At 40.1% G+C, this 22,020-nt stretch overlaps 3 protein-coding genes across 12 annotated transcripts in view; 1 reads left to right on the forward strand and 2 right to left on the reverse strand.

Annotated features, from left to right (window-relative positions):
• LOC139762964 (uncharacterized) overlaps nucleotides 1–22,020 on the reverse strand; it is a 614,722-nt gene that overhangs the window by 393,417 nt on the left and 199,285 nt on the right. The gene's annotated exons all lie outside the window — the stretch shown is intronic.
• LOC139762967 (uncharacterized) overlaps nucleotides 1–22,020 on the forward strand; it is a 135,873-nt gene that overhangs the window by 67,330 nt on the left and 46,523 nt on the right. For 2 of the 9 annotated variants that reach the window (XR_011715886.1, XM_071688377.1), the window contains exons 3-5: nucleotides 17,218–17,751; nucleotides 17,970–18,061; nucleotides 20,143–20,367. Coding sequence is in view for 4 of the 9 variants with exons in the window: in XM_071688377.1 (XP_071544478.1) it covers nucleotides 20,164–20,367 (204 nt within the window). In the remaining 5 variants the exon portion in view is untranslated. Of the gene's footprint in view, nucleotides 1–117; nucleotides 3,568–15,523; nucleotides 15,620–16,112; nucleotides 16,262–17,217; nucleotides 17,752–17,969; nucleotides 18,062–20,142; nucleotides 20,368–22,020 lie in introns of those variants that run through there. The other 7 variants (XR_011715884.1, XM_071688378.1, XR_011715887.1 and 4 more) reach the window with 7 other exon arrangements.
• The window catches only part of LOC139762968 (negative elongation factor D-like), a 395,386-nt gene that overhangs the window by 29,525 nt on the left and 343,841 nt on the right, over nucleotides 1–22,020 (reverse strand). The gene's annotated exons all lie outside the window — the stretch shown is intronic.

Below are 22,020 nucleotides of genomic sequence, written 5' to 3' on the forward strand. Positions count from 1 at the left end.
TCAGGTCAATGTATGACTTTCCTGTGCAGTATTATAATGTATAGGCTTAGGGAGTTGATGTGAAACTTTTGTAATATTTGAGAAGTGTGGTGGTTAGCATATGACATGGAGATTAAGTAAAATGTGGTGGGGAATATGACAAACCTGACAGGGTTATATGGCTGGCTTGTTGGTAAACATGTTATAATGTGTATAACATTTTGGCCTTGTGATTTTGACAGACTTGGTGATAGATATTTCATAAACTTTATCCACTACGTGAGAATTGAAGTAGAATTAGAAATAGTGGAACCATGAAATTTTCTCTCCTTGTTAGCTTTACACTTTTGTTAGATTTTTGTATCTGATACCAGTCACAAATTCCAAGAATATCAATTTTTTTCCACGTTTGATAAGATGGCCACTTAAATATTTTAATGAAAAGATTATTGATATCTTGACAATTAAACTTTTATTTCATATGCTTAGACAGTTAGTCATTTGTCGGGACTGAGAAACAAATTCATAAGCCATTTTCTGACTATATCATTACCTTCTGGAAGGAGGTAAATAAAGTGCGTAAGACAAGGGAGCAAATGGGAACATGTTGAAGGGGGCTAATGGTGAGGTGATGACAAGTAGTGGTGATGTGAGAAGGAGATGGAGTGAGTATTTTGAAGGTTTGTTGAATGTGTTTGATGATAGAGTGGCAGATATAGGGTGTTTTGGTCGAGGTGGTGTGCAAAGTGAAAGGGTTAGGGAAAAAGATTTGGTAAACAGAGAAGAGGTAGTAAAAACTTTGCAGAAGATGAAAGCCGGCAAGGCAGCAGGTTTGGATGGTATTGCAGTGGAATTTATTAAAAAAGGGGGTGACTGTATTGTTGACTTTTTGGTAAGGTTTTTTAATGTATGTATGATTCATGGTGAGGTGCCTGACGATTGGCGGAATGCTTGCATAGTGCCATTGTACAAAGGCAAAGGGGATAAGAGTGAGTGCTCAAATTACAGAGGTATAAGTTTGTTGAGTATTCTTGGTAAATTATATGGGAGGGTATTGGTTGAGAGGGTGAAGGCATGTACAGAGCATCAGATTGGGGAAGAGCAGTGTGGTCTCAGAAGTGGTGGAGGATGTGTGGATTAGGTGTTTGCTTTGAAGAATGTATGTGAGAAATACTTAGAAAAACAAATGGATTTGTATGTAGCATTTATGGATCTGGAGAAGGCATATGATAGACTGATAGAGATGTTCTGTGGAAGGTATTAAGAATATATGGTGTGGGAGGCAAGTTGTTAGAAGCAGTGAAAAGTTTTTATCGAGGATGTAAGGCATGTGTACGTGTAGGAAGAGAGAAAAGTGATTGGTTCTCAGTGACTGTAGGTTTGCGGCAGGGATGTGTGATGTCTCCATGGTTGTTTAATGTTCTTATGGATGGGGTTGTTAGGGAGGTGAATGCAAGAGTTTTGGAAAGAGGGGCAAGTATGCAGTCTGTTGTGGATGAGAGAGCTTGGGAAGTGAGTCAGTTGTTGTTCGCTGATGATACAGCGCTGGTGGCTGATTCATGTGAGAAACTGCAGAAGCTGGTGACCGAGTTTGGTAAAGTGTGTGAAAGAAGAAAGTTGAGAGTAAATGTGAATAAGAGCAAGGTTATTATGTACAGTAGGGTTGAGGGTCAAGTTAATTGGGAGGTAAGTTTGAATGGAGAAAAACTGGAGGAAGGAAAGTGTTTTAGATATCTGGGAGTGGATCAGGGAGCGGATGGAACCATGGAAATGGAAGTGAATCATAGGGTGGGGGAGGGGGCGAAAATTCTGGGAACCTTGAAGAATGTGTGGCAGTCGAGAACATTATCTCGGAAAGCAAAAATGGGTATGTTTGAAGGAATAGTGATTCCAACAATGTTGTATGGTTGCGAGGCATGGGCTATGGATAGAGTTGTGCGCAGGAAGGTGGATGTGCTGGAAATGAGATGTTTGAGGTCAATATGTGGTGTGAGGTGGTCTGACGAATAAGTAATAATAGGGTAAGAGAGATGGGTGGAAATAAAAAGTGTGTGGTTAAGAGAGCAGAAGAGGGTGTTTTGAAGTAGGTTTGGTCACATGGAGAGAATGAGTGAGGAAAGATTGACAAAGAGGATATATATGTCAGAGGTGGAGGGAACGAGGAGAAGTGGGAGACAAAATTGGAGGTGGAAAGATGGAGTGAAAAAAATTTTGAGTGATCGAGGCCTGAACATGCAGGAGGGTGAAAGACATGCAAGGAATAGAGTGAATTGGAACGATGTGGTATACCGGGGTCGATGTGCTGTCAATGGATTGAACCAGGGCATGTGAAGCGTCTGGGGTAAACCATGGAAAGTTGTGTGGGGCCTGGATGTGCAAAGGGAGCTGTGGTTTCGGTGCATTATTACATGACAGCTAGAGACTGAGTGTGAATGAATAGGGCCTTTGTTGTCTTTTCCTAGTGCCACCTCGCACACATGAGGGGGGAGGGGGTTGTTATTTCATGTGTGACGAGGTGGCGATGGGAATGAATAAAGGCAGACAGTATGAATTATGTACATGTGTATATATGTATATGTCTTGTGTGTGTATATATATGTATACGTTGAGATGTATAGGTATGTATATTTGCGTGTGTGGATGTGTATGTGTATACATGCATATGTGGGTGGGTTGGGCCATTCTTTTGTCTGTTTCCTTGCGCTACCTCGCTAACGCGGGAGACAGCGACAAATCAAAATAAATAAATAATATGAATATCATTACTTTTTCATTGGAATCATTGATTCAGGCTTTCAATATGAGACTATTCTTACTACTTTTTTTTGGAATTATTGATCTATGTCTTATGTATGACACAATTCTTGGAGTAGACTTGATTATTTATCATAATTTTGATATAGAAGTATAAAACATAGTAGAACACTGATTTTGGAGCTGCATTTTTTTTTTTTTTATATATAAATCTTTGAAAATAGGACATAATGTAATGCAGTATTATGAGAAAACATTCATTGTCATTAGTTCTAGTCTTTTGATTATGAAGTGGATGGATTTGATTTAAGGTATAAGAGGCAGGATAGATATGATTCAAATGGTGAAATCAAAGATACTACGGATAGATATGAAATTTGTTACAGTTAGAAAATTCTCATCAGATACTGAGTCGTAAATTGATTGTTTCCTCAAAGGCTCAGTCCTCTGTTCTTAACGCTACCTCGCTAACACAGGAAATGGCGAATATGTATGTATGAAAGATCATTTTAACAGTTAATTTTTCTTTTATTTATGAAAATACCATTTTCATAGTACACAATTTTAGCTTTGGAGTATCTTCAGTAAAGGTTAGTGATTTTTTTTCCATTATATTTAAATACTACTGCCATAATGAGGTATCATCTGTTGCAAATGAATGACAGCCATGTTTGCACGCATTTTTAGGGTTGAAATATGAAAATTTAATTCAGCATACCTTCTCTCCCTCAGAATGAGGTATCAAGCTGTGATTTGATGAGTAATGCACCAGCTAATGTCCACCTCTGCTCTGGACCAAATGCTGAACTGGATTATGACACTGCCATCACCCAGGTGGGTTTAACATATAGGGGAAAAAGAATAGTTTCCAGGTATTCCCTGTGTGTTGTAGAAGGCGACTAAAAGGGAAGGGAGTGGGAGGCTGGAAATTCTCTCTCTCTCTCTCTCTCTCTCTCTCTCTCTCTCTCTCTCTCTCTCTCTCTCTCTCTCTCTCTCTCTCTCTCTCTCTCTCTCTCTCTCTCTCTCTCTCTCTCTCTCTCTCTCTCTCTCTCTCTCTCTCTCTCTCTCTCTCTCTCTCTCTCTCTCTCTCTCTCTCTCTCTCTCTCTCTCTCTCTCTCTCTCTCTCTCTCTCTCTATCTATCTATCTGTCTAAAAGAAGGAACAGAGAAGGGGGCCAGGTGAGGATATTCCCTCAGAGGCCCAGTCCTCTGTTCTTAGAGCTACCTCGCTAACGCGGGAAATGGCGAATAGTATGAAAGAAAAGAAAGAAGTATTACAGCTATTGAAATGTATGGATGAATGGAATGGATGAAGACAAGCAAGTCTGAATATTTGCATATGTATGTATTTTAGGCATATACACACTATTTGCATATTTATGTAGTAGATTCCTCATGTAACCACTCTCCTGCTCTTGTAAATGTTATTGATTTTACATATATTAACCAAATATGGAAATGTAGCATCATAGTACGTAGCCCAAACATCTTAAAGCAGATGATTTGTACAGTATTTCCTCACGGCCACACCAAACATAAAAACGTTGACATTACTCTCCGAGACCTCACTTTACCTAGAAGCTTACTTTGTAGTCTCAGCATTACAGCCTTCACCTTTACAAAGTTGTCACCATCCACACATTCTGAGTTATCATTTCACTCCGAAGAGCTGAATAGAATTTCAGCTGAAAATTACAATTTTATCTTTCATTTGGGATTGTTTATTAGTTACCAGTTTGTTTGCACCAAATAATTTCACCATTACTAAGTTCTCTCATGAGGAATAACCTTATCAGCATTCATATGATTATCCTTCGTTTCAAAATTTCATGTGTCGGCAGGTGTTGGTTGGATAACCCAGTAGTTTCCAGTCCAATACAGTTATTTTGCTCTTAAAACCACGAAAATACCCTGTAGATGTGCTTCAATGGCCAGCACTGAATGTGAGCATTATGCATGTCTGTTTGATTGTTTCTTTTATGTGGTAATGTTTATTGTACACATTATCTCATCTCTTATGGGCTATAAAGAGTTCAGGGGTTTGTGACAACTTGTCTCACCTCTATAGATGTTACTAAATAGCAAGAGATGCTTGGATTTTTAGAATGATCCTACCATGGTGGCTTCATTCAGACCAGAATTGACCATGCAAACCAGTAAGTTTCTTCAAGAAGACCAAAGAGGAGAAGCCATAAAACTTGCATAAACTGTGCATATAAGCACGTTGAAAACAATTACCAATATTAGGAGAAGAAAGATCATGAGAGGCAAGTGTTTTGGGAGCAGCTGAATGAGTATTTTAGTGGTTTTGATGCACAAGACCGGGTTATAGTGATGGGTGATTTGAATGCAAAGGTGAGTAATGTGGCAGTTGAGGGAATAATTGGTATACATGGAGTGTTCAGTGTTGTAAATGGAAATGGTGAAGAGCTTGTAGATTTATGTGCTGAAAAAGGACTGGTGATTGGGAATACCTGGTTTAAAAAGCGAGATATACATAAGTATACATATGTAAGTAGGAGAGATGGCCAGAGAGCGTTATTGGATTACGTGTTAATTGATAGACGCACGAGAGAGACTTTTGGATGTTAATGTGCTGAGAGGTGCAACTGGAGGGATGTCTGATCAATATCTTGTGGAGGCAAAGGTGAAGATTTCTGGGGGTTTTCAGAAAAGAATAGAGAATGTTGGGGTAAAGAGAGTGGTGAGAGTAAGTGAGCTTGGGAAGGAGACTTGTGTGAGGAAGTACCAGGAGAGACTGAGTACAGAATGGAAAAAGGTGAGAACAAAGGAGGTAAGGGAAGTGGGGAAGGAATGGGATGTATTTAGGGAAGCAGTGATGGCTTGCGCAAAAGATGCTTATGGCATGAGAAACGTGGGAGGTGGGTTGATTAGAAAGGGTAGTGAGTGGTGGGATGAAGAAGTAAGATTATTAGTGAAAGAGAAGAGAGAGGCATTTGAACGATTTTTGCAGGGAAAAAATGCAAATGAGTGGGAGAGGTATAAAAGAAAGAGGCAGGAGGGCAAGAGAAATGTGCAAGAGGTTAAAAAGAGGGCAAATGAGAGTTGGGGTGAGAGAGTATCATTAAATTTCAGGGAGAATAAAAAGTTGATTTGGAAGGAGGTAAATGAAGTGCGTAAGACAAGGGAGCAAATGGGAACTTCAGTGAAGGGGGCAAATGGGGAGGTGATAACAAGTAGTGGTGATGTGAGAAGGAGATGGAGTGAGTATTTTGAAGGTTTGTTGAATGTGTTTGATGATAGAGTGGCAGATATAGGGTGTTTTGGTCGAGGTGGTGTGCAAAGTGAGAGGGTTAGGGAAAATGATTTGGTAAATAGAGAAGAGGTAGTAAAAGCTTTACGGAAGATGAAAGCCGGCAAAGCAGCAGGTTTGGATGGTATTGCAGTGGAATTTATTAAAAAAGGGGGTGACTGTATTGTTGACTGGTTGGCTTATTTAATATATGTATGATTCATGGTGAGGTGCCCGAGGATTGGCGGAATGCTTGCATAGTGCCATTGTACAAAGGCAAAGGGGATAAGAGTGAGTGCTCAAATTACAGAGGTATAAGTTTGTTGAGTATTCTTGGTAAATTATATGGGAGGGTATTGATTGAGAGGGTGAAGGCGTGTACAGAGCATCAGATTGGGGAAGATCAGTGTGGTTTCAGAAGTGTTAGAGGATGTGTGGATCAGGTGTTTGCTTTGAAGAATGTATGTGAGAAATACTTAGAAAAGCAAATGGATTTGTATGTAGCATTTATGGATCTGGAGAAGGCATATGATAGAGTTGATAGAGATGCTCTGTAGAAGGTTTTAAGAATATATGGTGTGGGAGGCAAGTTGTTAGAAGCAGTGAAAAAATCTTATCGAGGATGTAAGGCATGTGTACGTGTAGGAAGAGAGGAAAGTGATTGGTTCTCAGTGAATGTAGGTTTGCGGCAGGGGTTTGTGATGTCTCCATGGCTGTTTAATTTGTTTATGGATGGGGTTGTTAGGGAGGTGAATGCAAGAGTTTTGGAAAGAGGGGCAAGTATGAAGTCTGTTGTGGATGAGAGAGCTTGGGAAGTGAGTCAGTTGTTGTTCGCTGATGATACAGCGCTGGTGGCTGATTCATGTAAGAAACTGCAGAAGCTGGTGACTGAGTTTGGTAAAGTGTGTGAAAGAAGAAAGTTAAGAGTAAATGTGAATAAGAGCAAGGTTATTAGGTACAGTAGGGTTGAGGGTCAAGTCAATTGGGAGGTAAGTTTGAATGGAGAAAAACTGGAGGAAGTAAAGTGTTTTAGATATCTGGGAGTGGATCTGGCAGCGGATGGAACCATGGAAGCGGAAGTGAATCATAGGGTGGGGGAGGGGGCGAAAATTCTTGGAGCCTTGAAGAATGTTTGGAAGTCGAGAACATTATCTTGGAAAGCAGAAATGGGTATGTTTGAAGGAATAGTGGTTCCAACAATGTTGTATGGTTGTGAGGCATGGGCTATGGATAAGAGTTGTGCGCAGGAGGGTGGATGTGCTGGAAATGAGATGTTTGAGGACAGTATGTGGTGTGAGGTGGTTTGATCGAGTAAGTAATGTAAGAGTAAGAGAGATGTGTGGAAATAAAAAGAGTGTGGTTGAGAGAGCAGAAGAGGGTGTTTTGAAATGGTTTGGTCACATGGAGAGAATGAGTGAGGAAAGATTGACCAAGAGGATATATGTGTCAGAGGTGGAGGGAATGAGGAGAAGTGGGAGACCAAATTGGAGGTGGAAAGATGGAGTGAAAAAGATTTTGAGTGATCGGGGCCTGAACATGCAGGAGGGTGAAAGGCGGGCAAGGAATAGAGTGAATTGGAACGATGTGGTATACCGGGTCGATGTGCTGTCAATGGATTGAACCAGAGCCTGTGAAGCATCTGGGGCAAACCATGGAAAGTTTTGTAGGGCCTGGATGTGGAAAGGGAGCTGTGGTTTTGATGCATTACACATGACAGCTAGAGACTGAGTATGAACAAATGTGGCCTTCGTTGTCTTTTCCTAGCACTACCTTGCGCGCACGCAGGGGGAAGGGGGGTGTCATTTCATGTGTGGTGGGGTGGCGACGGGAATGGATGAAGGCCGCAAGTATGAATATGTACGTGTAGATAATGAAATGTATGGGTATGTATTATATGTGCGTGAGTGGGCGTTTCTGTATATACATGTGTATGTGGATGGGTTGGGCCATTCTTTCATCTGTTTCCTTGCGCTACCTTGCTAACGCAGGAGACAGCGACTAAGTTTAATGATAATATGATAAAATTCCTTAAAATACAGTAAATTCATTTTGATGCCAAGGTTGATACGTAGATTAGGTGTTCCCAAATTAGTGTGCATATCAGACCCAAGTGTCATTCTGAATTACTATGGTTTAATCCATTCACATTTCAGAGTTGAACAGCAGTTGTATTTCAGAGTTTTTGAATTGTAGATACATTACTGATCTTTCAGATATGGTTTTCCAGCTTTTGAATGTTATATTTATGTAAACTATGTAAATGATTACTTAACATTTGAAAATTATTTATAGTAATTACCCAAAATTCTTTCTTGTCCATGCTTGTGACAAGTGTAATGTAGACCATGGAACAGAGTGGTATTTACATAAGATGAAAAGCTGGGATTGGATACCATTTTGAAGCAAATACCACAGAAAAGCAGAAATAACTGTGATTCATTACTGCCTTCAAATCTGAAATAGAGCACAGGAAAATGAATGATAGCATTTACAGGCCACACATGTTGAACCCACGTAGGTTTGAATCCAGGATGTGATAGTCAGTCTCTAGTCAACACAAGCTGTTCATCTTCCATTGTGGGTTGGTCAGTAAAATGGGACTAGGCTTAGGCTAGGGTACATGTACATATAGTGTAACCAAGGTGGCTCTGATTAGGGCTCTCAGTTGCCCGTGCTGTCTCGGTTGAAAAAAGCTAAAGAGATCATCGGGAAAAGTTTAAACGAATGGTACTCAGTTAGATTGGATCAGGAGAATTATTTTATTTTTTTTATTTTTTATTATACTTTGTCGCTGTCTCCCGCATTTGCGAGGTAGCGCAAGGAAACAGACGAAAGAAATGGCCCAACCCCCCCCCATACACATGTATATACATACGTCCACACACGCAAATATACATACCTACACAGCTTTCCATGGTTTACCCCAGACGCTTCACATGCCTTGATTCAATCCACTGACAGCACGTCAACCCCGGTATACCACATCGCTCCAATTCACTCTATTCCTTGCCCTCCTTTCACCCTCCTGCATGTTCAGGCCCCGATCACACAGAATCTTTTTCACTCCATCTCTCCACCTCCAATTTGGTCTCCCTCTTCTCCTCATTCCCTCCACCTCCGACACATATATCCTCTTGGTCAATCTTTCCTCACTCATTCTCTCCATGTGCCCAAACCACTTCAAAACACCCTCTTCTGCTCTCTCAACCACGCTCTTTTTATTTCCACACATCTCTCTTACCCTTACGTTACTCACTCGATCAAACCACCTCACACCACACATTGTCCTCAAACATCTCATTTCCAGCACATCCATCCTCCTGCGCACAACTCTATCCATAGCCCACGCCTCGCAACCATACAACATTGTTGGAACCACTATTCCTTCAAACATACCCATTTTTGCTTTCCGAGATAATGTTCTCGACTTCCACACATTCTTCAAGGCCCCCAGAATTTTCGCCCCCTCCCCCACCCTATGATCCACTTCCGCTTCCATGGTTCCATCCGCTGCCAGATCCACTCCCAGATATCTAAAACACTTCACTTCCTCCAGTTTTTCTCCATTCAAACTCACCTCCCAATTGACTTGACCCTCAACCCTACTGTACCTAATAACCTTGCTCTTATTCACATTTACTCTTAACTTTCTTCTTCCACACACTTTACCAAACTCAGTCACCAGCTTCTGCAGTTTCTCACATGAATCAGCCACCAGCGCTGTATCATCAGCGAACAACAACTGACTCTCTTCCCAAGCTCTCTCATCCCCAACAGACTTCATACTTGCCCCTCTTTCCAAAACTCTTGCATTCACCTCCCTAACAACCCCATCCATAAACAAATTAAACAACCATGGAGACATCACACACCCCTGCCGCAAACCTACATTCACTGAGAACCAATCACTTTCCTCCCTTCCTACACGTACACATGCCTTACATCCTCGATAAAAACTTTTCACTGCTTCTAACAACTTTCCTCCCACACCATATATTCTTAATACCTTCCACAGAGCATCTCTATCAACTCTATCATATGCCTTCTCCAGATCCATAAATGCTACATACAAATCCATTTGCCTTTCTAAGTATTTCTCACATACATTCTTCAAAGCAAACACCTGATCCACACATCCTCTACCACTTCTGAAACCACACTGCTCTTCCCCAATCTGATGCTCTGTACATGCCTTCACCCTCTCAATCAATACCCTCCCATATAATTTACCAGGAATACTCAACAAGCTTATACCTCTGTAATTTGAGCACTCACTCTTATCCCCTTTGCCTTTGTACAATGGCACTATGCACGCATTCCGCCAATCCTCAGGCACCTTACCATGAGTCATACATACATTTAATAACCTTACCAACCAGTCAACAATACAGTCACCCCCTTTTTTAATAAATTCCACTGCAATACCATCCAAACCTGCTGCCTTGCCGGCTTTCATCTTCCGCAAAGCTTTACTACCTCTTCTCTGTTTACCAAATCATTTTCCCTAACCCTCTCACTTTGCACACCACCTCTGACCAAAACACCCTATATCTGCCACTCTATCATCAAACACATTCAACAAACCTTCAAAATACTCACTCCATCTCCTTCTCACATCACCACTACTTGTTATCACCTCCCCATTTGCGCCCTTCACTGAAGTTCCCATTTGCTCCCTTGTCTTACGCACTTTATTTACCTCCTTCCAGAACATCTTTTTATTCTCCCTAAAATTTACTGATACTCTCTCACCCCAACTCTCATTTGCCCTTTTTTCACCTCTTGCACCTTTCTCTTGACCTCCTGTCTCTTTCTTTTATACATCTCCCACTCAATTGCATTTTTTCCCTGCAAAAATCGTCCAAATGCCTCTCTCTTCTCATTCACTAATACTCTTACTTCTTCATCCCACCACTCACTACCCTCTCTAATCAACCCACCTCCCACTCTTCTCATGCCACAAGCATCTTTTGCGCAATCCATCACTGATTCCCTAAATACATCCCATTCCTCCCCCACTCCCCTTACTTCCATTGTTCTCACCTTTTTCCATTCTGTACTCAGTCTCTCCTGGTACTTCCTCACACAGTTCTCCTTCCCAAGCTCACTTACTCTCACCACCCTCTTCACCCCAACATTCACTCTTCTTTTCTGAAAACCCATACAAATCTTCACCTTAGCCTCCACAAGATAATGATCAGACATCCCTCCAGTTGCACCTCTCAGCACATTAACATCCAAAAGTCTCTCTTTCGCACGCCTGTCAATTAACACGTAATCCAATAATGCTCACTGGCCATCTCTCCTACTTACATAAGTATACTTATGTATATCTCGCTTTTTAAACCAGGTATTCCCAATCATCAGTCCTTTTTCAGCACATAAATCTACAAGCTCTTCACCATTTCCATTTACAACACTGAACACCCCATGTATACCAATTATTCCCTCAACTGCCACATTACTCACCTTTGCATTCAAATCACCCATCATTATAACCCGGTCTCGTGCATCAAAACCACTAACACACTCATTCAGCTGCTCCCAAAACACTTGCCTCTCATGATCTTTCTTCTCATGCCCAGGTGCATATGCACCAATAATCACCCACCTCTCTCCATCAATTTTCAGTTTTACCCATATTAATCGAGAATTTACTTTCTTACACTCTATCACATACTCCCACAACTCCTGTTTCAGGAGTATTGCTACTCCTTCCCTTGCTCTTGTCCTCTCACTAACCCCTGACTTTACTCCCCAGACATTCCCAAACCACTCTTCCCCTTTACCCTTGAGCTTCGTTTCACTCAGAGCCAAAACATCCAGGTTCTTTTCCTCAAACATACTACCTATCTCTCCTTTTTTCACATCTTGGTTACATCCACACACATTTAGGCACCCCACTCTGAGCCTTCGAGGAGGATGAGCACTCCCCGCGTGACTCCTTCTTCTGTTTCCCATTTTAGAAAGTTAATACAAGGAGGGGAGGATTTCTGGCCCCCCGCTCCCGTCCCCTCTAGTCGCTTTCTACGACAGGCGAGGAATACGTGGGAAGTATTCTTTCACCCCTATCCCCAGGGATAATATACATATATATATACACATACACATACACACACACACACACGCACACACACACACACACACACACACACATATATATACATATGAAAATGTAAGAAACAATTTAGAAAACTGAAACTTTTAGCTTGAAATGAATGAAAAAAATGAATGTCACATAATGGTTCAACCTCTGGCTATGGAAAAAAGGAAATGTATAATTTATTTACACAAACGTCAATAGCAGGAGAATTATATCATGATTATATATATTAGGAAAGATTGGTGACAGCTGTGTAGTGAGCAAGGACTTCAGGGGTTGTCAGGTTGCACTCCTCTGACCCAGTTAGCTGCCTTTTCTTTCTGACTCACCCACACATGGACAATTGGCACTCTGTCCACAAACACACAATCTCGCCATGTCATACATAACACTTGACAAAACTTAATTCACACAGCTCATTCTTTGTAACTCATAGATTTTTCCACAATGAGCTCTTATGTGCTATCCCTGTAGTTTGGCAAAAGGGGAGGAGCAGTAAATAGAAGTAGTTGATAGGAACATTTAAGCTGAAGCTTTAAGTAGGTGGAGTCAATAGGAATATTAGTTAGGAGCCTCTCCAAACACTGTGCAGGAGTTGCCCTCTGCCAGTTGCATGTTAAGAGTGGGGCACTAAAGGCTAAGAAGTAGCACTGGCGTTCACTAGTTCTGGAGACTTGCCATGGCCAAACACTTCCTTGAGGGAGTTCCAGTTGGAACAGGTGTCAGAGATGTAGATAGACAGATACATTAGATATGTCAGCACTGGTCAACCAGGCATGGAAAAAGAAACGTAACTAAGTTAATGATTGAGGAAAAAGTTACTAGGTAGGATGGAACCATCACCACAACAGTAGTTTTTTTTAGTATTAGGAATATTGTTAATCATAACAGTATGTTTTTTGGTATGAGTAATATTGCAGATTCCATGTGCTTGACCTTCAAACATACTAGGTTTTATTAGATATATATAATCCAGATTGGCATATTATTTCTTGCATCATCAAGATTTTTCCTGATGATTGTCATTATAACCTAGTGAGAACCTAATAGTTTACGTAATCAGAATTGGATTGCAACACATTGGACTTAAAGAACCAGTTTGCACTCATATGAAACTGACAGTTGTATGTGACAAATTTATGAGAATTGATTTTGCCTTTTAGTAACTGATTTGTTACATTTTTAGACATTTAGTCCATAAGAAATACAAGGAATTTTGTTTTATTGACTCTAGTAGACATTTGATTTAAGCAATACATGCAGATAGATGTATTTATGGATGGGGTTGTTAGGGAGGTGAATGCAAGAGTTTTGGAAAGAGGGGCAAGTATGAAGTCTGTTGGGGATGAGAGAGCTTGGGAAGTGAGTCAGTTGTTGTTCGCTGATGATACAGCGCTGGTGGCTGATTCATGTGAGAAACTGCAGAAGCTGGTGACTGAGTTTGGTAAAGTGTGTGAAAGAAGAAAGTTAAGAGTAAATGTGAATAAGAGCAAGGTTATTAGGTACAGTAGGGTTGAGGGTCAATTCAATTGGGAGGTGAGTTTGAATGGAGAAAAACTGGAGGAAGTGAAGTGTTTTAGATATCTGGGAGTGGATCTGGCAGCGGATGGAACCATGGAAGCGGAAGTGGATCATAGGGTGGGGGAGGGGGCGAAAATTCTGGGAGCCTTGAAGAATGTGTGAAAGTCGAGAACATTATCTCGGAAAGCAAAAATGGGTATGTTTGAAGGAATAGTGGTTCCAACAATGTTGTATGGTTGTGAGGCGTGGACTATGGATAGAGTTGTGTGCAGGAGGATGGATGTGCTGGAAATGAGATGTTTGAGGACAATGTGTGGTGTGAGGTGGTTTGATCGAGTAAGTAACGTAAGGGTAAGAGAGATGTGTGGAAATAAAAAGAGCGTGGTTGAGAGAGCAGAAGAGGGTGTTTTGAAATGGTTTGGTCACATGGAGAGAATGAGTGAGGAAAGATTGACCAAGAGGATATATGTGTCGGAGGTGGAGGGAACGAGGAGAAGAGGGAGACCAAATTGGAGGTGGAAAGATGGAGTGAAAAAGATTTTGTGTGATCGGGGCCTGAACATGCAGGAGGGTGAAAGGAGGGCAAAGAATAGAGTGAATTGGAGCGATGTGGTATACCGGGGTTGACGTGCTGTCAGTGGATTGAATCAAGGCATGTGTATGGGGGTGGGTTGGGCCATTTCTTTCGTCTGTTTCCTTGCGCTACCTCGCAAACGCGGGAGACAGCGACAAAGCCAAAAAAAAAAAAAAAAATGCAGATAGATAAAAGGAGAGGCAGAGAGAGAAAGAGACATAAATGTTATATTGTAAATAGATAGAATTAGTTTGTTTTTGATACAGAAAAGACAGAACAGTAGCATTTTGTTCAGATGAGCACCAATAACTGCAGGAGGAATAACGAGAAAGGAGAAATATGAGACCAATCAGAGGGAAATTAAGTGAAAATGTTTACTTTGTGAAATACCTTTTCTTCTCTGATATCAGAATACCGATAACTTATGTGTCCATTGAATACACATGGAAGCCGATTTGAACGTATCTTAAAGCAGATAGGAGATAATAAGCGAGGAATTAATATGGAGCACATCTCCGTTAGTATTTGTTACTGTAGTTCGCTCACATGGCTTCATAAGCAACGTAATTCTATATCTTAGATGACATCAAGATGACCCTAAACCTAACAGGGCTTCCCCAACGAGAATGTTCATGAACTCGCAAATGTCTCTAGATGAAGGGAATGTCGCGCCTGTTACTTTAGACTGGACAATGTCATATTCTAGTTGTTGAAGTGGCTGTTTCATTATCAATTAACGTTAAGATTGCGTTATAATATGTTTATTCGGGTAAAATGACTGTTTTTGTATGGAATGAATGCAGAATTCGGCTCGGTCGCCAAACATCACTGTTATTTATTTATTTATTTCCCTGGACACATTTTACTTTTCCTGATCCCAGCAAGATGACGCTGTTGTCGTGGTCCTTAAAATCACATTTTAAATCATGTAAAATTACCAAATAGACATTAATTTCGCGAATCATTACTTTTAACATACGTATCTTGATGATTATAGTCATTTTGATATTTTAAAGTAAAAAATTTAGCTTCACAGTTGTTCAAACCAAAATTTGAGTATCTTTATTTATATTTGTAGCAAATATCATGTTAAAGATGAAACAACCGAACCGCTCATTATGACCTATTAAAACGACTCGGATTGCTTCACCCCGCTCAACTAGGCTTTGAACCGTGAATGAACTCCAGAAATATCTCGGGTTTATTTTATCATTATCTGATGGATCAGCTTGCTACATTTTATATATATATATTCTCTGTCTTAATATTCGAGGAGATTTTATTGAGTTTATGTGGAAATAATGAGAAAGACTTGGTAAAAACTCAATATTCGTTTGAAGGTTTGTGTTCGAAGACGCTTCGAATCCACACCATACCGAGGTTTCGAGAACGAGTCCTTGCCATTTGCAACCTCTTTGACCATCGGCTCCGTGAGGGTAAGTTGTCCAGTCCTCTTGGGTTTCATGATATGCATTATTTCCCTACGTGACATAGGGAGGAATTGAAATTTGATGCCATTTATCGACGGTTTCATATATATATTAAACTATGGCAGATTTGGAAACCTATTAATAATGTCCTTAATGGCGAATTATGACGTTATTTCGTCTTGGTACATAGTGGCGCATTGGAAGTTGGTCTGAGGTCTTTAACATTATTTTGACACATTAGTTAAATGTGTAGGTTAGCTTTGACCAACAGCTTGATTGTTTCATTTATTTCATAATTGTGTAGTTTTTACAGAATTACTTGCTGCAAGTTATGATTCATAGAATGTTTTACAGCCATTAAATAAAGCATGAAGGGATATGTCTTCTGGCTTTGGTCAGCAAATAGTATTTTTATAATTTACATTTATCTGCCCCTTAGGATCGTTTTAAGCCTCGTAAATCTTTTGTCATTAACATTGATTATTTTACATTATTTAGCAATCGCGGAAATGAGATCCAACATGGCGTCGGTTGATATAAACAACAACAGTAGTTCTGTTCTTGCGAATTGATTGATTGTTGGACTTTATTCAGGTGCCCATTGAAACCCATGTTGATGGATTGAGGCATATACAGCGAGTAAATAAGGTAATTTACCACTTAAGCACTTCATGACTTCTAGCTTTGAATATTAAGCTACTTTCTCCTGTGGTAATGGTTTACGAATTTAATCTCTGGAGCATGACCTGAAGCATGATTTGATTTAATGGTATTAAAAATAAGGCAGTTGTCGAGGATTATTTAGAAATATGGGGATAATCCTTTTAGAATATCACTGGAGACTTGAAATCTTTACCTGTACTTACATAGCGGAAATAATTGTGTAGTTTGCTGTTAAACCATCAGTTATGTCCTGACTGTGATTGTCAAGTGACATTAGGCAAAACTAAATAGTCTGTTGACAAAAGAATTTCATTCTCAGTGATGAACTTGTTACTTTAAAGGAGACCCGTTATTTCCATGCTACTGGAAATAGTGCAGCTATGAAGCTGCAGGAGCCAGAAAGGGGTTCTGGTTAATGGTAATGGAGCATCAAGGAATGTATGGGATAAGATTTCACTATCTGGGAGGGTAAGAATGGTTGTCTTAATGGTAATGGAGCATCGAGGAATGTATGGGATAAGATTTCACTATCTGGGAGGGTAAGAATGGTTAAGTTACAGTAATTCCAATGATGTATGGATGAGACATTTCATTTATCGCCCATATTTCTTTTAAAGGAAATATGCAGTTAATTTATTGTACAGTTAAGTAGGTTGCTTGTGGTTTGGCATACAGAGCTGCGGAAGATGTAATTTCTAGCATATGCACAAGAGAGAACGTGTTAATTAATCTGCTTATCCTATGTACAGTTTAGGAAGTGTACCCAATTTTTTTCTTTTGTACTCACGGGTATGTCAGTATTTTTGTTTTTTTTAATAAATATATTGAGAATTATAATTGATTTTAAAGGAGAAACTGCTTACGTTGGCAATGTTGAGAATATCTGCATTTAACAAATGACGTTGATTTTTAATACGAGACTATTCACTTTCATTTTGCAGGAGCAGGAGGACAAATGCAGTCGCAAGGGTCATCCACTTGATCTTCCAAACCATCATCGTGATCATTAGAAGATATCCTCTCCGAGTGTTCCTGATACGTGCTGAGGATGTTTCGTGTCTGGTGATTTTTTGACATGACTCAATTTGACAGAGTGACTGACATGACTTGACAACTTTGTTTTATTGGTTTAGAAATGGTATTATGCATATGTTACTGTTAACTTTACTAATATTGCATGCATATTTTAGCATATGTTGTAGTGGATAGTAACATATCTGATAATTAGTTTGAGGAAGTAGCAAGGGATAAAAATATCGTAGTAGACTACAATTATTGCAACTCTTTGCGTAAGCAGCTGCAGTTCTTTGCATCTTCCCCCACCACACACACACCACACACTTGCATTTTGTTTTTTCCTTTCTTCAACAATATCTGTTTCTGAACTTTTATTTTTTCCAGGCCTGTTGTATGATGTGATGTCAACATTCAAGGTCACAAGTCAGTTGTATATAACTGACAGGAATGGCTGCTAAGTAAGTACTAATATACCATACTGTCATTTATTTACCAAATGATTACCTATACCTTGGAGAGGAATGGTTGTATATATATCTGGTCGGCATCAAGTAAGATTTAAAGATCTGATAGGCATAGTTGTATTATGATAATCACGAAAGCATATACTAGTAATGGAAGTTTCTGAATTGACACATGTATCCTATGTCAACCTCTTATGTATTATTTTTTACAGTCCTATTGTATGATGTAGTGAGAAGACATCATTCAAGAAAATAGAAGTCCCTGCTGTTGTATGTAATTAATAGGAAGAATGGCTGCTCTCAAGTAAGTTACTATACCATACCACCATATATTTATTTATTTTGCTTTGACGCTGTCTCCCGCATTTGCGAGGTAGCGCAAGGAAACAGACGAAAGAAATGGCCCAACCCACCCCCATACACATGTATATACATACACGTCCACACACGCAAATATACATACCTATACATCTCAATGTACACATATATATACACACAGACACATACATATATGCCCATGCACACAATTCACACTGTATGCCTTTATTCATTCCCATCGCCACCTCGCCACACTTGGAATACCATCCCCCTCCCCCCTCATGTGTGCCAGGTACCGCTAGGAAAAGACAGCAAAGGCCCCATTCGTTCACACTCAGTCTCTAGCTGTCATGCAATAATGCCCAAAACCACAGCTCCCTTTCCACATCCAGGCCCCACACAACTTTCCCTGGTTTACCCCAGACGCTTCACATGCCCTGATTCAATCCACTGACAGCACGTCAACCCCGGTATACCACATCGATCCAGTTCACTCTATTCCTTGCCCGTCTTTCACCCTCCTGCATTTTCAGGCCTCGATCACTCAAAATCTTTTTCACTCCATCTTTCCACCTCCAATTTGGTGTCCCACTTCTCCTCGTTCCCTCCACCTCCGACACATATATCCTCTTGGTCAATCTTTCCTCACTCATTCTCTCCATGTGCCCAAACCATTTCAAAACACCCTCTTCTGCTCTCTCAACCACGCTCTTTTTATTTCCACACATCTCTCTTACCCTTACATTACTTACTCGATCAAGCCACCTCACACCACACATTGTCCTCAAACATCCCATTTCCAGCACATCCACCCTCCTGCGCACAACTCTATCCATAGCCCACGCCTCACAACCATACAACATTGTTGGAACCACTATTCCTTCAAACATACCCATTTTTGCTTTCAGAGATAATGTTCTCGACTTCCAAACATTCTTCAAGGCTCCCAGAATTTTCGCTCCCTCCCCCACCCTATGATTCACTTCCGCTTCCATGGTTCCATCCGCTGCCAGATCCACTCCCAGATATCTAAAACACTTTACTTCCTCCAGTTTTTCTCCATTCAAACTTACCTCCTAATTGACTTGACCCTCAACCCGACTGTACCTAATAACCTTGCTCTTATTCACATTTACTCTTAACTTTCTTCTTTCACACACATTACCAAACTCAGTCACCAGCTTCTGCAGTTTCTCACATGAATCAGCCACCAGCGCTCTATCATCAGCGAATAACAACTGACTCACTTCCCAAGCTCTCTCATCCACAACAGACTTCATACTTGCCCCTCTTTCCAAAACTCTTGCATTCACCTCCCTAACAACCCCATCCATAAACAAATTAAACAACCATGGAGACATCACACACCCCTGCCACAAACCAACATTCACTGAGAACCAATCACTTTCCTCTCTGCCGGTAACCTCAACCCATTTTGAGAAGGCTCCTCTCACATGTCTCTTTTATTCCCTTTCACTTGGGTAGTTTTCTATCCATAGAAGAAGTTTCCCCTTTATTGTTACCCATTGATCCAGCATCTAAGAAGTTTCCCCCTTATTGTTACCCAGCGATCCAGCTTCTAAGCTTTCTGTGTAGAACAATGTCAAATGCTTTCTGGCAATCCTGATACAAACAATCCACCCAACCTTCCCTTCTATCTAGATCATGCACAACAGAGGTATTTTGTATGTGAGGGTGGCGACATACATCGTTATGATAGTCTAGCTTGATGAGCTAACTAACCATGAGAAGTAAAATCATTGTGAAGTGCTTCTATTAATGTGAAAGGTTTTATTTAACATACTGGACATGATCTGCAGGTAGCTGTCGGTGATGCAAAAGGTTGTATGCACTTGATTCCCCCATGTAATCAAGAACAGAGTCAAAGATGACAGTGCAGGATAAGAATTATGAAAGGATTTAAGTGTGAAAATTGGACAAATGCCATAAACTAACTATCCTTCAAGAATAGCCTAACTTAAGCAACACACCTTCTCTGCCCCAAGCCCACTATTATCTACAAATATACATTAATATTGCTGCTTAACAATACATATATCCTGGCAGGCATGGCATCAACCAGTACCCATGACAGAACTGTACTCACGTCTAGAGAACTGGCGTAGAAAGCAAGTTTCTCAGATAAATGCAACACTAAAAGGAAAGCAGCGTAGGAGAGCACTGGTTGCTATCCTAGACAAGGAGACTGAATTGCTGAGATCCCTTGAAGCTCACAGAGCTATACGCTCTGCTAGGAGGAGGAATGCAGCCATTGCCAGGTTTCTGCAGGAGGTTAGTGCATGCTATAATTTACTTTATCCTTCTGATAATGTTTATTAAAATGTGGTAAACTGTTTACTGGATTCACATATTCCGTTCTCTTATTTCAACCTGTTTATCTTTCAGTATAATATCATTCCTCTCATGTATCATTCTCCTTTGCTTGCCAATTTTTCATTAAACATGAAAGTAAATATGTCCTTGTACTCTGTAGTGAAATACCTTTAATCTTCCTCTCTTTCATTAATGTTACTTGACTGATATATTGAAATTCAAATAAACTGCCTCCTGCCATATGTCATGACCATCTTAATCCTGTTCCAAAACTTTACTAACTTCTAAACAATATCTACATGTCTTAATCCTACTTTTCCATTTTCCTGTTATTACACATTTAGATTTCTTTACTGAAGATCAAATACATGCTTTTTGACTTTTATCATATCAAGTCTTTCTTATGGGTACTGATTACTTTAGCAGCCAATTTACTTCCTCTCCATTATCATAAGTTTCCTGCATAAGACAACTTCTAAATTTGTTTCACTATATTTCTGAAGCTCTGACATCCTGCCATTGAACTCTTTTCTTAAGATACAGTATCCATCCATCACTTTTCTCCACACATATTCAGCTGCACCAGAAGTAGTGTACACCTGTACAATATATGTAACTCCACTTCCAATAACAAGGGATGTAATAAGTGCACACAATATAAGAGCCAACAGATGTTTCTTCAACTTGTGCCCAGTGGCACAGTGAATAGTCTTTCGTATTGCTAGATCTTTTCATTTCTACAAATCCAGAAATCAAAGCTAAGTCAGCAGGTGAAATTTACATTTCTATTCTGGCATAAATGCTTGTATTATATGCATCATTCTTTCATACCTTTGAATAATTTCATCAAACCTCTCTTTTTCATATGGCATACTAACTTCACATAAAACCCTTGGCCAGTTACCACAATTTTCAGACATAGGTACTTTCTGATTATGAAGTTTGTCTTTGATGCATGAAATGTATGTCAAGTTGGCCTTCTGTTGGTCGAATGTTGAAGTGCTCATCAGCTTGCTTCTGTGTATGGTTACTTGACCATACATCACATGGTGGCTGAGAACTGAGCTCAGGTATGGATATGCGTGCAAGTATGGACATGGATGGTCAGGGTAGCACTGTGGTTTTTCCTCTACTTCGTACAGGTGATATGAAAGTAAGTCATCAGCCATATGACATATAGTATCCTGTGATATAAATCTCATGTAGATATAAAGAATGAAAATGACTAGTTCATATATCTGAGTAGCATCCACCTCTTGTGTTGTAATAATTGTACAACTATCTGGAAGTAATGCATTCCGCAACACTTCATATCATTCCAAGATCGTATGGGAGCAAACACAGGGCTCTATCCATCATATTACTTGGCAAAAGGTTACCATAAGCATTATTCAGAGCTGGATTCTTGGAGCATTTGTCTTGTGGTGTGCATATAGGAATTACTTGAGGTGATAATAACTTTTATTCTACCCAAGGTGTCACGTGCTCAAGTGTGGGAGGTTGGTGGTGCTGTTGGAGGAGGTATATATATATATGTACATATATAGGTATATTTTTTTTTTTTTTTTTTTTTTTTTTATACTTTGTCGCTGTCTCCCGCGTTTGCGAGGT

Source organism: Panulirus ornatus, chromosome 45 (genome assembly GCF_036320965.1).
Source record: "Panulirus ornatus isolate Po-2019 chromosome 45, ASM3632096v1, whole genome shotgun sequence".
NCBI lineage: Eukaryota > Metazoa > Arthropoda > Malacostraca > Decapoda > Palinuridae > Panulirus > Panulirus ornatus.